Source organism: Corapipo altera, unplaced genomic scaffold, assembly GCF_003945725.1.
Source record: "Corapipo altera isolate COAL_440 unplaced genomic scaffold, ASM394572v1 0, whole genome shotgun sequence".
In the NCBI taxonomy this organism is placed as follows: Eukaryota; Metazoa; Chordata; class Aves; order Passeriformes; family Pipridae; genus Corapipo; species Corapipo altera.
This window is the reverse complement of record NW_020884872.1, coordinates 87,605,725-87,621,708: the sequence shown is the minus strand read 5'-3', so window position 1 is coordinate 87,621,708 and position 15,984 is coordinate 87,605,725. Positions and strand designations below refer to the sequence as shown.

At 43.2% G+C, this 15,984-nt stretch overlaps 2 protein-coding genes across 6 annotated transcripts in view; one reads left to right on the top strand and one right to left on the bottom strand.

Annotated features, from left to right (window-relative positions):
* Positions 1 to 299: 299 nt before the first annotated feature.
* Positions 300 to 15,949, bottom strand: KCTD21 (potassium channel tetramerization domain containing 21). 5 transcript variants are annotated; one of them, XR_003531513.1, is made up of 3 exons: positions 15,888 to 15,917; positions 1,409 to 1,609; positions 300 to 805 (listed from the first exon to the last, which is right to left on the bottom strand). XR_003531513.1 is itself a non-coding variant. In XM_027666308.1 (2 exons), exon 2 carries the CDS (start codon positions 7,731 to 7,733, stop codon positions 6,951 to 6,953), a length of 783 nt encoding a protein of 260 aa, XP_027522109.1. In that variant the 5' UTR covers positions 7,734 to 7,763; positions 15,888 to 15,949; the 3' UTR covers positions 4,921 to 6,950. The 5 variants fall into 5 exon arrangements, 4 of the variants coding, with proteins under 4 accessions (XP_027522109.1, XP_027522330.1, XP_027522182.1 ...); XM_027666308.1 differs by lacking the exons at positions 300 to 805; positions 1,409 to 1,609 and adding an exon at positions 4,921 to 7,763 and having other exon boundaries at positions 15,888 to 15,949; XM_027666529.1 differs by lacking the exons at positions 300 to 805; positions 1,409 to 1,609; positions 15,888 to 15,917 and adding exons at positions 4,921 to 7,763; positions 15,709 to 15,761.
* USP35 (ubiquitin specific peptidase 35) overlaps positions 14,672 to 15,984 on the top strand; it is a 28,269-nt gene continuing 26,956 nt past the window's right edge. The window contains exon 1 of the mRNA XM_027666082.1: positions 14,672 to 15,429. The gene's annotated coding sequence lies outside the window, so the exon portion shown is untranslated. The remainder of the gene's footprint in view (positions 15,430 to 15,984) is intronic.

The window sequence follows — 15,984 nt, the reverse complement described above, 5'->3', positions numbered from 1 at the left end:
TGCGCATGCGCCGCGCCCGCCTCCTCTCGGTTTGAAGCGCGCGCCCGCCCCGCCCATCCGCCCGCAGCGGCGTCGGGAGCGCCACTACGCATGCGCGGGGAGATCGCGTATCGCTGTCATGGGCACGAACTGAAACAGGGGAAATTCGGGTTGGATATGGGGAAGTGGTTTATCTGCGTGAGTGTGGTGAGGCAGTGGCACAAGTTGCCCTGAGAAGCTGTAGATGCCCCATCCTTGGCAGTATTCAAGGCCACGTTGGATGGGACTCTGAGTAACCTAGTCTAGTATAAGGTGTCCCTGCCCATGACAGGGGGGCTGGAACTGGATGATCTTTAAGGTCCCTTCCAATCCTTAACACTCTATGATTCATTCTGTGATGTGGGGTTGAGTGGTTGTTGAGAGATCTTACTTGTTTAGCTTAACGAGTTTTAAATAAGAACAAGTCACTTAAGAGCTCTAATAGTGTGTGATTTAGCATGCTGCTCACCTGGCTTTACTTAGCATGAGCAGCTGGATTTGCTGAAGTCTTAGGCTGAACTTTCACCTGGATATGCTTTTGGCTGGAATAAAGTTAATTTTCTTCTTAGTAATTGGTACAGTGCTGTGTTTTGAATTTATTATGAAAATACCATTGTTAACACAGTGATTTTTAATTGCTGCTAAGTAGTGCTTACTCAAAATCAAGGATTTTTCAGATTCCCATGCTCTGCCAGCAAGCAGGTGCACAAGAAGTACAAACCAGAAGACAAGGAGGCTGCAGCCATCAGCAGAAGCTCCAACTTGGCAAAAGCAGTTAATATCCTGCCTATATGAACACAGAAAAAGAATCCAATAAGGTGTTAGAAGGCCCCAGACCAAAAATCACTGTTGGACCAAGAACCACGTGAATAATGAGCATGTAGAATAAGGGTATAAAAGCTCAGAGATTTCTTTGTTTGGGGTCCCTTTGTGGAGGCACACAGCTTGAGCTGACCTGCTGCTGTACTCCATTAATTCCGTAAGTCCAGCACTGAGACTGATACTGGAAACCCAGGGTTGAGCCTGAAGGAGAAAGCTCGCCTGACAGTGAGTGTGTGTGTGGGTGAGGAGTCGAAAGGGCACCAGCTAGGGCTCACTGGAGCTACCCACTGTGAAGGGACTCTGGTCCTTGCTGTTAAAGTTCTCAGGTGGTGTGTGTGCAACTCCTTGAGCGGTGTGAGAATGCTCAGGCAGCAGCTTTCCTCTGACCTGGGTGATGTGGGACTGGGTGGGTGCGGGACCTGCAGTGAGGCTGGGTAGTTGACTCTGAATGTTGTGGGGTTGATTTGGCTGTGGGACCACTTACGGAGTTGGGCACTGTTGGGCCTGGGTGATGTGAGGCCACCCAAACTTCACTAGGCTGAAGCTGCTTCCAATTACACCAGCTTACCTCTGCTCCAGGGAGGTGCCATCTCAAACCAACGTCGTTGGTGTCCGAGTCAGCTTGCAGGTACAAAGCATTCTTTTGGAGGAAAAAGCTCAATTTTTAATACCTTCCTCCCAGCCTGCAGGGTAGATGCATACAAGGCTGATGCCTTCTCGCTTCCTTACAGCAAACCTTCATGAATTTAGGAATAGGACCTTGTAGGAGCTGCATGGAATCACAAAGATAATATCTTCAACTTGTATTTTCCTGTACAGCAGCAATATATTATGGTTTGCTCAAACTCAGGGACTAGAGACAAATCCAAAAGCATTAGGGTTTAAAAAGGGTTTTCACTGGAAAAACGAATTCTCTGTTTATAAACGTTTGAAACATAAATGAGCTAATGCTTTTAAAACCGTTTTGATTATTTCCGAAGGCTTGTTCATCCAAGTTTTCTACAACTGCATTAATTTTTGGGGAGCTTCCTACAATTCTCAGCCACGGAGAGGTCGAGGTAAGCATTGCAATGATGCACTATGTAAAATCATTAGAGAAAGGAAAAGCTACCGATTCAGCAAACTTCACTGCATGCTTTTTTCTCAAGAAATATATGTCAGGCAGAGCATCTCCTGCTTCATTCACATTTTATTTACTGTTTTCTAAAATACACATTAGTAACAGTTCACAAGAGAGTTACAGGCAGAGAAATGCAATCAGGCATAGCCCTCAGGCTCTCTATAAAAGTGGATAGAAAGAAAGAGCAACTTTTGACACTTTTCAAATACTACTGATTCCAAAGCATGGCTTTTAGTGAACTGGGGCCCAAATTCTGATCAATGGGAAAATCCTACAGTTAGGAGTTAGAGCAAGAAAATAGTGAGGGGAATGCCAAGAGGAGGAGAAAAGCAATTATTAGATATAGCCCTCCCCTATACCTCCTTTTTTTTTTTCCTGAATTCATATGGAAGCCATTCCTGTGAATCTGAGACCCTGATCTGGATATTTATGCTTCGTCCCACCCTTCTTGAACAGAATATCTGTATGACTGCCTGTACTAATTCACATACAAGACTTTTACTGTGAGGGCCACATATTAGCACTGCTTGTACCCTGCATGTTTGTGTCCATCAATATGTGGATGCAGAATGGCACTTAAATATTTCAAAATGTATTGAAATTCTGAGCAGTGACACCAAATTCAAAGGGATGGCGTGAAAATAAAACTCCCCAAAGGAATCTTCTTCATAACTTCTCCATTTATCTGTGAAGTGTCAGAAGATCCTAGATTTACTTTCCTCAGTATGTTCCTTCTGTGGCTGAAGGTAGTATTTATCACTCCCATCAACCTTATATATGGACTCCACCAGCCTCTCCTAGAGTGGGAATAAATCTGATTGATTGCAGGTATTTACTGCACGTGAACTCAAGCAGCAGTTAACATGCAACAACCCAGCTATAATATGGTAAGTACAGCAGTGCAAATGTTTGGTGATTTGAAGTATATGCAATTTGAAGCAAAGCTGCCTGCTCCTGAGAAGTTACTAGCATAACTCTTGGCATATTTAAGGTGCATAATAGGAGATTAAAACTGGAGAGGACCAGTGAATCATTCTAATTATAGCCTCTTGCAGCAAAACTTTTGTCTCTGTTGTTATCTTGCTGTTTTTTTTTTCCTGAACACATCAAGATTTTCTATACTCTCCCTACTAAATCCTGGATTTCTTGTTAGCATGTGAATTCTTTCAGATCTAAATTTCTACAACTATTTGTTTCCTCACCATCAACTGCAGCAACAATCACTCCTCCCACCAACTCCTCCTGACTCTTAACAGTTGTATAAACCAAGTATGTCTTAATATTTATGTATAGTTTCAGTCCCTTGATTATAACTGAACATTGTTAGATATTTATGTCTTAATATTTATGTATAGTTTCAGTCCTTTGATTATAACTGGACACTGTTAGATATTTAAGATATTTAAGAGCTACCGAGCCTAAAAACACATACAGAAATCCACAAGTGTTTCTTTCTGGACTCCATTAAGATGTTTCAGAATAATTCTGTCATATAAGAAATACCACTGCTATGCACATGTCCAGGCCTGAAAATGACATTAGACTACAGCTAACAACTTATCATCTGCCCTAACTCTGGTATCTTTCTGCTCTAACACAACTGAATGCTCTATTCAGTAGCCATTAAAATAATCGAAAATACAAAACCACCGAAAAAGTGAGACCATTTAAAAAAAAAAATGCAGGACTTGGCCTCATTTTGTACACAGAGGTGTTAACAGAGACAGGCATATGGCAGAAACGGGAGTTATGCACCAAGATGTAGAAGAAAACACCCTTCAAGCTTTAAGGGGAAAAAAGTCACTAGAACCTTTTCAGGAAAAACCACCACCTATTTGTTCTGAGAATGAATATTCCACTCAACAGTGAAATTATTTTTAGATGTTACTGCTAATAAATGCTAAGTGCATTTCATGACTAGTGATGGGGTTGTGCTGCACTTAAAATGGATTTGTGCATATTTGCTTCTCCGTAATTCAGGAAAACTCTTGAGAAGAATCATTATCAGTGCTGTTCACTGGTAAACAAAAGCAAGTTACGCCTCTAGGGCTCAGAAAAGGAAGGTAAACAAAAACCAGCTATCCAGATAAAATGCAAACAAATGCTTTGGAGAGAGAACATTCCTATAAACAGTCATTATAACGTAACTCACAGAATGCAAAATTCGGGAGCAGCTATAGATTTAGCTTAGCGTATAGTTTGAAATAGCAACTGCACAAAACATATGTTTGCCTGCAATCATCAGTGATTCACTCACTGCCTATTTCCCGTGCTCCGTTAGCACACAGAATGGCCGTGGCATTAAAAATAGTACTCCATACATAAAGATGTTTATTGAGCTTAGCAATTTAGAGGTACCTTGAGTTTTTCTGTTCCTCCTGAAGCTTGGCTTCACTCATGTCTTTATACTGGTTGGAAATTTTGCATCTATCTACATAAAGAAGAGAGATATTTTGCATCTCTCTATGTATTAATAAATGACAGATTTGTGGCCAGCTCTACCTTTTCCTGATTTAGTTACATGAGTACGAATAAGTGTGTATTCAAGTCATCCATCTTTTGCATAAGAGACTAAGGGCTTAAAGCACTCCAGGTGAAGATTTGAGTTCAGTTCTCTCCTTTTACAGACTTCTCTTATTCACCTTTCACCAGAAAATGCAGTAATGATTCAACTCCCCCAGGCAATATTTTTATTTTGCTGAAACAGAATGGAGTAGTACTGATCCAGAGCTCTAAAGGATGTAGATCAGACTTCCCCACCACCACCTCCAAATGAGATTATGCCCACTGCTCTTACCTTTCATAATACTCAAGCTGACTTTAGTCATGACATAGAAGAACTCCTGTTAAAGATCATTTAAAATCTACTCTCAAGGATGTGGGCTAAAAACAAATACTGTCAACGGTCCCCAAAAGCTATGTTATCATAAATTCAGCAAAGGCGTATCTGTTTCAAGGCATAGATTTGATCAAGGAGGGTTCATTTTACAGATCATAATCACATTAACAGCACAGTCATCTCTGTGAATGTCCAGCTGAGTGGCAAACACATGCTTTATAATTCAGGACACGGATGAGGGGGAAAAAAAAGTTCTTCCTTGTGCAACTAAAGCTAAATATGGTGACTCAAGCCAGAATCTGGCCACAAAATCCTTTCTGCAGTCCTTAAAATTCACAGTATTTGCCAGGTTTAATGGTTCTGAGGGCTTCAAGCCCAGTAAGTACTTTCTGGCAACATGGTCCCACGTATATCATGCTGGTTTAGCACCAGGTCAGACAAAGGGCAGTGGTCTGTAACAGGCTGACAAGAGCTGCAGAATGTGTATTTTTCCCATCAGCATGCTGATTTGTGTTGTTCATGCAGTTACAGCTTGGGACATTAGAAATATACTGATCTCACTGTTTTTTACAAGAAAAAGAGCTTCTTTATGCTTGTTCACAGGTCAGCTTAATGTAATGACAGACTAGTTACTTTGGGAAACAAGAACATGAGTAATACAGAGCTTTGCAGCCCTGTGCTAAGAACCTTTGGAAGTGCTAAAATTCTAAATGCAAAACTTGGTTATTGCATTTTCCCTTTTATCTCATTAAAGACACCGGAAAATGTTCCAGAGGGTCTCTAATGTACTCATAGCCATCTGGCTAGGGAAATACAGTTAAGATACTTTTAAACATAATTAGCTGAGAAAGAACCATTTTGAATGTGGCACAAATGATGTTTAGAGACAATATGCAGCTATTGAATTATAATCTTCATTATAGCACAGACCAGGTGTGTAGGTGACCATTGTTGTCACCTCTGGATTCCCACTGCCTTACCTATGGCAACCTGACACTGAAGCCAAACAAGTGAGGAAAATGCTATTTAGTGACCTGACCATTTTACATGGATGTTAAAAAAAAAAAGGCTCAGTGTACTAGGATAGGAAAAATGAGCCTCTGATTTTGTAATGAAAAATACTAGGTGTAACCTGATGAGAATGTTGTCTTTTCAAATGGAATCCATCCTATCCAGAGAGCATGTGATGCACTCCAGGCACTGTTGAAGGGAGATGTGCCCAAAAGAAGGCCAGAAGAGGCTCAAATGCTTAGAAGGCATTTGGGGGCCTCTGCCCCAAAATCTGTCTTCATCTCAGAAAGTTTCAGCAGCATCCTCCAGACAAATATTAACACTACAAGAGAAAGAAAAGGACTAGTTGTCTTGGATGCCTTTGGAATGTAAAAGTTTAATCTTCTTTGTTTGTAAGAACACCATTCTCTCTTCTATGGCTTCCTTGGTTGTTCTCCATGCCAGTCACAGTATTCCAACATGGCTTCCCTGAAAGCAGAATAAAGCAGGGGCTTCCTCACAGGGTTCAGAAAAAAAACACAAGGCAACTTCAGATGGTGAGAGAAGTCCTTTGTTGAACCCAGGGAGATGGGATCCCTTACTCATTTGCAGTTTGCACCATCCTTTACAGCTGTATTGAGTGCACGAGGGAGGCTTCTTATCTGTGGATTCAATCAAGCTTCTTGAATGCTCCACACAGGTGATACAACAAGACATGGAAAATTCGTTCCTAGGGCTGTCTCCTGCACTGCAGCTCCATGGCATCTTTCACCACATCTGTTCTCCAGATACATTCCAAACCTTGATTACTGAACCCGCACATCCCCTTGCAACATAGGCTAGGGATCACTTCCATTTTCTGACTGGGAAAAGTAGAAAGGAGAGAAGTTTGGTGATTTTCCCCACAACTGTACAGCAGGTCAGAGGGGGCAGCAGAGACAGAACCAGTCCTTAATTCAGGCGCTAGACAATATTGCTTCCATCTAGAATACAGACATATTCTGAAAGGTCGTATTGGTAAGTACATTAAAGGAAAATCATCTCCTTGTTAGTGACTCTTAATCCAGATAAGCATGATTCTGAATTAGGCTGTGTGTTTTAAAGGGAAACACTGAACCTGTGTTATCTCCATGCTTCCTGCACCGCAATAAACAGCCATTCCTACTTATACCGAATTAGGCGAATAATCTTATTATTCATGAAATCTGAAGTATGTGGATGAGAAGAATCTATGCAGAAACCATCACTCATGGCTATTTTCAGCACTTCTTCCACAAACACCTGGAAGCTATTGATTTGCTTATTATCTGGCACCACCCAGAGTCTCTTCAAGTTCTGCCTGGTGTACTCCTCTTCAGGAAGGCCTTCCACACTTGCCACCCAGTCTAAGGTCAAGTGGTTGGGGTCCTGCAGGTAGCTGGATATTGAAGAAAGGTTTCCATTGAAGCAATAGTAAAGTTTGGAACCCAGAAGCTTCAGGAACAGGCATGATGTAGAGAAGATATGAGCACTAAACACTTCCATGTTGGAGGAAGACAGGCTGTAAATCTGGGGTGCTTCTCGGACAGTGAAGTGAACAGTTTGGGTCTTCTGATCAAGGGTGATGTTGAGCATGGCATTTTTCTCTGCTTTAGAAAGCTCTACTTCCTTTTCCTGCAAGGCCTCAATCAGCGGCTGAATTTGATAAAAATCCACCTCCCGTCGAAGTAAGCCCATTTCCTGAAAGTCTTCGGGAAGGTCCAAGTGAGAAGTTCGTAGGAAGTTCAAGATATAGCGGAAGATTTTGCCATCTCTGTCAATAAAGCAGTTGCCTTGGCTGTCCTTCTTGGTTGGTATCTTCCCACTAAACATGGCCCCCAGCATGGAGTCTGGAAAGCTAGTCAGAGTGGACAGAGAGGTGGTATAGAGTTTTCCTCCAACATTGAGCGTGATAGGTTCTGACATGATGGAAAAGTCACGATGCTGGGACTAACTCTAAAAAAAAAAAAATTAAAAAAAAAATCCAACACAACACATTTAGTTGCACTGACCTTTTTGAAAGGTTAAACTACAGAGATAAGGAGTCCTAAATATATGAAGGTAACCACATGGCAAGAATTCATCACAGAAATTAGAAATAGGGAATTACTTTTGGAGGTTGTATCTTGAGAACAAGCATAAGGATGTTTTTTCTCCTAACAGATTTGAACAGGACTTCGTTAGTTCAGTTTAGTGCCAGGAACATATGCCTTCCAAAACTTTATAATCATGCTAAAAGTGAAATCTCTCCCATCAATGCCTACAGTGGTGGCTGACTTCAAAGCAAGAGTTGTGTCCTAGGCTCATATGATCCCATTTCCCTCAGGAATACAGAATTTAGAGGGGACAAAAAAGGACAGGACAAGAACTGGACACATCCCAACATCATCCATAGTGTCTGAGGATATGATTAAAGCAGAATTCCCTGACACAGCGAGCAGTTGCTGCCATAAGTGCACGACAGTAAAATAACCCACCAGGCTTCCTCCTTCCAATGCGTTTTACCCTAGAAAACATTTTCTGATTAATTTGGGCCATATCCCAGTTGATGTTGTTTCCACATGGCTCCTCTGCAATCAGCTGAGACAAACTGATGATGCGATTTTAAGGTGCAGTTAAGCATCACTGCCTTAGGAAGGGACATGACCTCCCTCGGCCCTCCACCATACAGTCCTCCTCCCTTATGCCATCTCTGGCACTTGTCTGACCCCACAGTGAGCCAGTTTAAGGAGAAAACCCAACATTTCCTATTCAGCATATGTTTCAGCTATATCTTGGAACCAGACCAATGCCAGGGCTGGGGCAAGGAAAGAGAAAGGAGTTATGTAGCCCTCTCCATTGCAGATTAGCTCAGCTGTCTTGCACAGGTGGGCCATAATTCCTACCATGTGAGGAACTGCAAATCTTTTTTCCCTTGTTTTCTGAATCCAAATCAATCAACAGTTCAGCAAGAAACTCACCAGTGTTTGCTTGCAGAGGGAGGAAGTAGCTCTCGCTATAGCAACTACAGTTATTCAACAGAAAGCTGCCAAGCAGCTCCCTTAAAATTAAACTGAAGTGCAGGCATTTTCCTTACTAGTCATGGAATAATCATAGACACTGCACATTATTATCAGCTCTGGAATCACAGCAGAATACAGATAGGAAGAAGGTCATCTTGTGCTGAAATATCAATTTTTATGGCTGCTAAAATCGAAATAGTAGTGTTAATGGCATCCTAAAACAAATACGTCTCTAGACAGCAGCATATTTTGCTAAGAAAAACTGATCCAACCAGCTAATTAAAGGTCAAATGAGAACCTGTGTTGCACTTCTAGTTTAAGACTAACATTCCACTTTGTTCTTTAGCCCTTGGCACACAGCCTATATCCCAGTGCACAGTAATGGAAAGATGCAGATCTCTAAATCCAGAGTGCTTTGCCTGTGTATCCCTTAGTCCCATGTATCCAACAAATTGGCAAATAAAGATGCATGCATAGACCAACACAACACCCTGTGTACGCCCATGACCAAAGACCCTCCTTGTGACTAACCTCAGCCAAATATACTCCAGAAAAAACTACTTGTTCCAGTGCTAAGCTCTCCTTAGCACTGTAGTCTCATCATTCTTCCCACTCTTGAAGACTTCTAGCCAATTTAGAGTCAAGAGCTGTTTAAACCTGATCACGTGGAGGCTTTAACTGATCTAATTCTATAGCACAAGTGGCTGCCATGTATTTTTTCCCCTAAGGGCTTGCAATATGTCTGTAAAAGCATTGCTACAAGCACAATCAGGCATTTCCAAAAAATGAAATGGGTTTTACTTTTTATCACGTTTCATCAAACAGAAGCTTCCCTACACCTCCCTGCAAATCACACAGCCTGTAGAAGCAGGACTGACAGTGACTCCATAGACCACATTCATTGCTTCTAATCTTTGCTGCTCCTCAGGCTGCTTTAGATTAAACAACCTCAGTTTTTCTGTTCTTTCTTCATAGGTGAAGCTTTCAGATTTTTGAGCCCAAGCCTGTTTATCTACACCATGAGAGTTGGTTTCTCATGCTCTTGGCCAGCCTTAGCCAGATGTGGAGTGAGATGTTTTCTTTGATGTGTCTCTGACAAGGCTTCACTTGGCAAAGCCCATGGTCAAGAGCCACAACCTAAAGACCACCGTATGGTCCAAAGATGCAGATTTTCATTTCAAACTCATCATCCACCCTAGGTTTACTCTGATCCAAAGCCTCACTGGCTAACAGCCTGAATGAGAAGCAGACAGCTCAGTCGAATCTGAACAGATAATATTAAAATCTCTTGTAACTGTTTTCTTTATCAGCAGTCCAAAAGGGAGGCTGCCAACAAAATATGGCAGTAACATGAGCTCTTCAAAGCTGAAGACCATATCTATGCTGCCAGCAACAGCATCAGAAATCTGCCCAAGCTTTAAGCTCCGGTGTTGGAAAAGTTCTGGGTGTAGTAGCACAGAACTAGGCAGACATGGTGTTACTCCCTCAGCATGGGGGCTCTGCTCCTCTCCCACCTCTGGGCACTGCTCAGACACATGCCCTGGCCAGCCTATTCTGCTTATGGCTGTTTTACAGTCTGCAGACAGGCTGGATTTAAGTCTCCTAGGACACCAGCCTGCTTTTATTTTGAACCTCCCCACTGCCCCTGCACTAGATTAAATTTCAAACATTTATGACGCAAACATCTGGCCCATGGATAAGGCTGCAGGATAACTATTCCCCAGCTGTCATTCCTAATCATCTGCTTTTGCCTAATTCATCCCATTACTTAGAGGTTTGTATCTTCACAGAACGAAGATGAATCTGATAGTCTGGGAACCTTAGAAGACCCAAAACTTCAGCACAGATGAGCACCCCTGTGTCTACTGGATTTATCATCAACCTGGACTTAGTGCATTGAGCAACCAACATACTTGACAGTAGCTGGGGAAATAAAGTCAGTCCTTGCTGCTTTTCTTCATACAAACTTTTTTATGAAAAAATGTTTTTCATAAACTTCTAAAAATTAAAATGAAATGAGTTGTCAGTTTTCTCTCTTTGCTCATCCAACCAGCATTTGCAGTCCCTACCCTGGTTTATCAAGCCTAGGTACTTTGCTAATACAATATAAGGATTTCCAAGAACGCAGCATGAAAATCACATCTGCTTGGTGGCATTTCCACAAAGAGGAGGTACCAAGAGCATCTGATCTTGGATGTGGGAGGCTAACTGGTCTAATGGAAGGTGTCCCTGCCTTCTGGGCACTGCAGGCAGGTGATCTTTAAGGTCCCATCCAACCCAAACCATTCTGTAACAGTATGATTCTATAACCTGCAGTCACTAAGGACAAGTACAAATTGGGTTATGGTTCTTGGAAGCAGAGATTTATAGTAAAGTCTTTTGTGTAGCCCCTCCTCAAGCAGCACTTAAAATTCATTCAAATTAGATCAGCTAGAGATGTAATTTGAGAGCTGAATGTGAATTTGTCCAAAGAACAAAAGATTTATTTTGTGCTTAACTAGCAGTGGTTAACTTTATGAAAAAATCAAACTGCTGAACAGATGCTGTCTGTGATCATCTGAGCATTTCAACAGACCAGGGCTTGTAAATTTTAACTTGGGTTTTACTCACAGGAGCATCCTCAACACCTGCATAGAGAACATTTCTGTAACAACTGTCTACCCCACGAGTTTAGTTCAGCAAATAACTGGTTTGAACCAGGGAGAGTAATGGGGTTGACACAGAGGGAAGGTATGAAAGTATGTCAAATGACAAAATCTACATGATTTCACTTACTGATGCCTTCATGTATTTAGAACCATCATTATCACACCACTTCGTTTGCCTAACCATTTTGAATGTAGAACAGCTTTGGATAAGCTTATTTTCCCTCTCCTGTATTCATCACATTTAAGAGTGCTTTAATTAGCTAATAAATAAAATTCTGTATACATAATTTAACTGAGTGCCTGTTTCACCCAACTTGGCAAAAACCCACAAGTGTACAAGTAATCATCCAAAAAAGAAGCCTCAGTCATGATTTGCCAACATAAGTAAAATGTAAACAAATGGCACAAATATTACGTATTTAACCACTCTGAAAAATGTATACAGCTGTAGCCTATCCTTTTTAGCCAAAAAATGCAGTTTACTGTAAAGTCTAAAGTTATAGATATGTTTATATGGTTACCAAAAGATATATGTATCTATATCTATATCTATCTATCTGAAGACAATTTATAACAGGATTTTTATTGGGAAAAGAAATTGACTGCAGACACAGATTTCACTTTACAAATGTTGGGGAAGAAGAATTAATTAATCCTTTCAGATTCCAGAGGTAATGCCCAAGATGCAGTTAACAGGCATCCTACTGTCATTCAGAAGATTTAATTAATGAGATTAAATAAACACAGAGCAACAAAGCAAGAACAATCTGTAATTCGGTAGGAGGTGATCATGATGAGTTGTTAAGGTTTCCAAAGTCCATCCCACAGGCTACTTATGGCCTCTGAAGCCCTTACGCATGGCATTAAAGGCATTAGAAGTTGTAGCATCCCCTGAAATACAAGCTAACATCTGCTGTGACACCAATAGGGTCTTTTGCTGCCAGATGTAGTGATACATGACTGTTTACACAGTCATTATTTCTAATGGTTTTAATTTCATAGAATCGCAGAATCACAGAATGGCCTGGCTTGCAAGGGACCTTAAAGATCATCTCATTCCAACGCCCCTGCCACGGTCGTGAACGCTTTCCACCAGACCAGGTTGCTCAGAGCCCCATCCAACCTGGCTTTGAACACTTCCAGGGATAGGGCAGCAACAGGTCCTCTGTCCAGTGTACCAGTGCCTCAGAAGTTTATGTATATTTTATATATTGCACTGCTGGTTAATTTTATAGTGTAGGCTTCAATAGCTCACCTGTAAAATATCCCTCCACAACCAAAACTTTGAAAACCTGTATTTAAGACAGTGAAATATGTGCAGCTTCCGTATAAATAGTTGAGGAGTAAAAATGAACCACAAAAAACATACACAGCAAAAAGGAAAAAAAAAGATATTAATTATTTAGGCTGGCACAATGAAGAATGCCTAAGTGGCAATAAAATTAAAGCAAACCAGGGACCATTTCTTCTAAGCATCAGGAAGAGTAGCCAGACTAAAAACCTCTCTGGCTTTTTGAGTATTGCCCAAGAGAGCTGGTGAAAGCCACATCAAGTAGATAAATGTTACAAGAGACAGATTAGGTAATGCTTTATAGGAAGTAATTCTGCCTTAGAAGGAGCAGGATTGATTTCAGCTCAAAAGGAGGTATGAGAAAAGAAACAGCTGGGCACCTGTAATGGCTGCTGGAAACTCTAAATGGGATTCAGCAAAAGATGGTTGTTGCAGGATGGGGCTCCAGTCTGCTCCATTAGAGCATATTAATGGTGAACACATAATCAGGCAAGGATGGCTCCTCTTGCACAATGCTTGTTCTGCTCTAGGTCATGCCCCATTTTCCCTACACTCAGCATGTATCCCTTTGCTCCACTGTGTTTTACTGAAACACATGTTTTGGTTTGAGGTAAGAATTCCAGTTTCTACAAAACATTCAAGCCTTGAGCAAAAAAAACCCAAATAGTAATGAAGTTGAGAACTCCACATCTGGGCACAGCCAGCCCCATGGCACTTGCTGTGACTCTATCTGCAGAGCAGTTTTGTGCCTTGTCCCTTCTCAAGGGGACGATTTTGTGGAGAAAATCCAGATCCTCAGCTATGAGCTCATGCCCAACTGTGTTATGGGGCTGCACACCAGGCAGTTTGAAGTCTAGAAGAAACTCCATGAAAGACAAGATAAAAATAATAATCAAAGAACTAAAGGGGGGGGGGAGAAACAAACAAACAAAAATATTTAGGAGATAAAAAAATAAACACTTCGATTGACCACTTACTAGCTTTCAGCAGACAGTAGGTGTCAATGAGAGCTGAACTTTAGGAATAATTTTGGACAAAATCCATTGCAAGCACAGACTCACCCTCCCTTCACGTATGCCTGATGCACATATACTTAGCTCATCCTCAGCTACAGAAGGTTAAACATTTGCAATAGTTTCTGTAGCCTATATGCTTATTTACAGTAATCTTACAGAGGAAACCCCACGTTTTCCCATTGCTGCAGGACGGACCCACCTGATTTTGGACACTTACTTAATATCAACCCTTCCAATAATGCAGCATTTAGAAGCTTAAAATTCGGTCGGTGAAGCAGAGCATGGCGTGTCTGCCAGGAGCAATAGATCCCAAAATGCAGCGCCTGCGGGGAGGCACAGCAGCTTTTTGTTTCGGGACTGCTGTGATGTCTCTGGAAATTTCCAGCAGGCGTTTGGGGAAAGGCCGCTCACCCCGAAGCTGGCACGGGGGACGTTGTGACCAGCTCTGGGAGGGGACTCAAATTCCCAGCAGGCGTGAGGCAGGAAACGACGGGTCACCCTTCCTTTCTCCCTGTACGATAGGATTGGTATCCATCTGCCGGCGGCTGCAATACCTGGCCATAGACACGCTGACAATCCACCTTCGGAGCGCAGCCAGTTATTTGTATTTATTTACATTTAATTTTCTGGCCGTGCTTCTTTAGACACAGAAACTCTGCTCTGGCAATGAGACGCATGGAGAATGGGAAAGCGTGACCGGGAGTTCCACAACAACTCTGGTTTGCTGTGGGTGTGATGATGCCGTGTGTTCACCCCTTCCCAGACCTGCACCTCGATGCCCTTGCGCATCTCCTGGGCTGCCTGCTTAGGGATGCAGCCGAATGCAGAAAGCTGTCTGTAGGGTCTCTGCAGCTGCTGAATTTAAGCAAAAAGAGGAGGGGGTAGGGAGGCAGGGGTAGGAAAATAGAGCTGGTGACCAGTTAGTAAGAGCAAGGAGCGATATAAAACAAAGGTCAGGTTCCTCCTGAGAGAAGAGGAACAAAATCAGCAGTAAACAGCGGGGACGAAGAGAACGAAATGAAGGTTAAGTGCTGCTGAAGGAGAACCGGCTGACAACAAGATGGAGGGGGAGAGGGAGTGCAGAGCCAGAGAGATGCGGCTGCAGCGAGGTGTGGAGAATAAAAGTCAAATTGCTGCAGTGCTCGGCAGTCTCCTGGTGTGACCTTCGACACCGGTAGGCTCAGGGGCTGCTGGGTGGGCAGTGCAGACTGTCAGGAGGGCACTGCCACCGGCAGCCAGGAGGGAGCCTGTCTGGGGTCTCATGGCAGCGGGGAGCATCACTTTTCCTTCCAAGATGATACCCTTTGTACAGTCCAATATACCAATTTCATGCCAGTTCTGGAAAAGGTTTTCAATGTTTTTCAATGTCCTGTCCAGGCATCCACATAAGTATCACTTGGCACCCCTGGAGTATCATCCAGATACTCTTTATTTCCTTCCTGGACCACTTTATTCCCTTCCTGGACCACTTCATCTGCACACGTGGTAGCCCACCACCTGCATACTGCTTGATTCACACACAGGGTGGTTCAGCAATCCAGTTTCCACCCCATCTCCCACTGACACCATCACTTCCAGAGCACCCCTGCAGTGTAAGGGCAGCTAATTCCCAGCACGGATGCAGCTGCACGATAACAAATCCCACTCAGAAATCACAGTAACAAGGTAGGTACCATCCAGAATTAGACCCTCTGCAGGGTACAGCTCACGGCCATCAACCAGCCGGAGCCAGCTGGCAGCATGTCCCGGGTATGGGCATACAAGACGTGCTGTGAATCCTTAAATTTCGGAGATCTTTCATTGGAAGGGGGTGGGGGAATGTAAAGTTTGCAGAGTGGCGCTGAGCCCGACCCTGTTAAGGGCAACCTTAGGTACGGCTCTCCTAACACAGCTAGGCGCTCACGCTATTAAATTAGCTTACAGTACTACAAAAATACCCCGTACCTCCCCCTGCTCAGAGGGGGCTCACCCATCCTTCCCGCATCCCACAGCGGACCAGCAGCGCGGCTCCCGGCCGCCGGTACCCGCTTGTTCCCCGTGCCTCAGTCTCTCCACCTGGGGGAGTTCCGCTGGGGGTGCCCCCGGCCCTCCCCACGCCCCCCCCAGCCCGGCCGGGGACCCACCTGCGCCCCCTCCAGCCGCCGAGCTCCGCCACTCGCCGGGAGGCGCAGGGAGGCGGAGGAAGTGGGGGCGCGGCGCTCCCGGCACGGCTCGGCACGG

Bases quoted from the DNA above. Each gene is read 5' to 3' on its own strand.
- KCTD21 (XM_027666308.1), bottom strand. From the start codon at position 7,733: ATGTCAGAACCTATCACGCTCAATGTTGGAGGAAAACTCTATACCACC.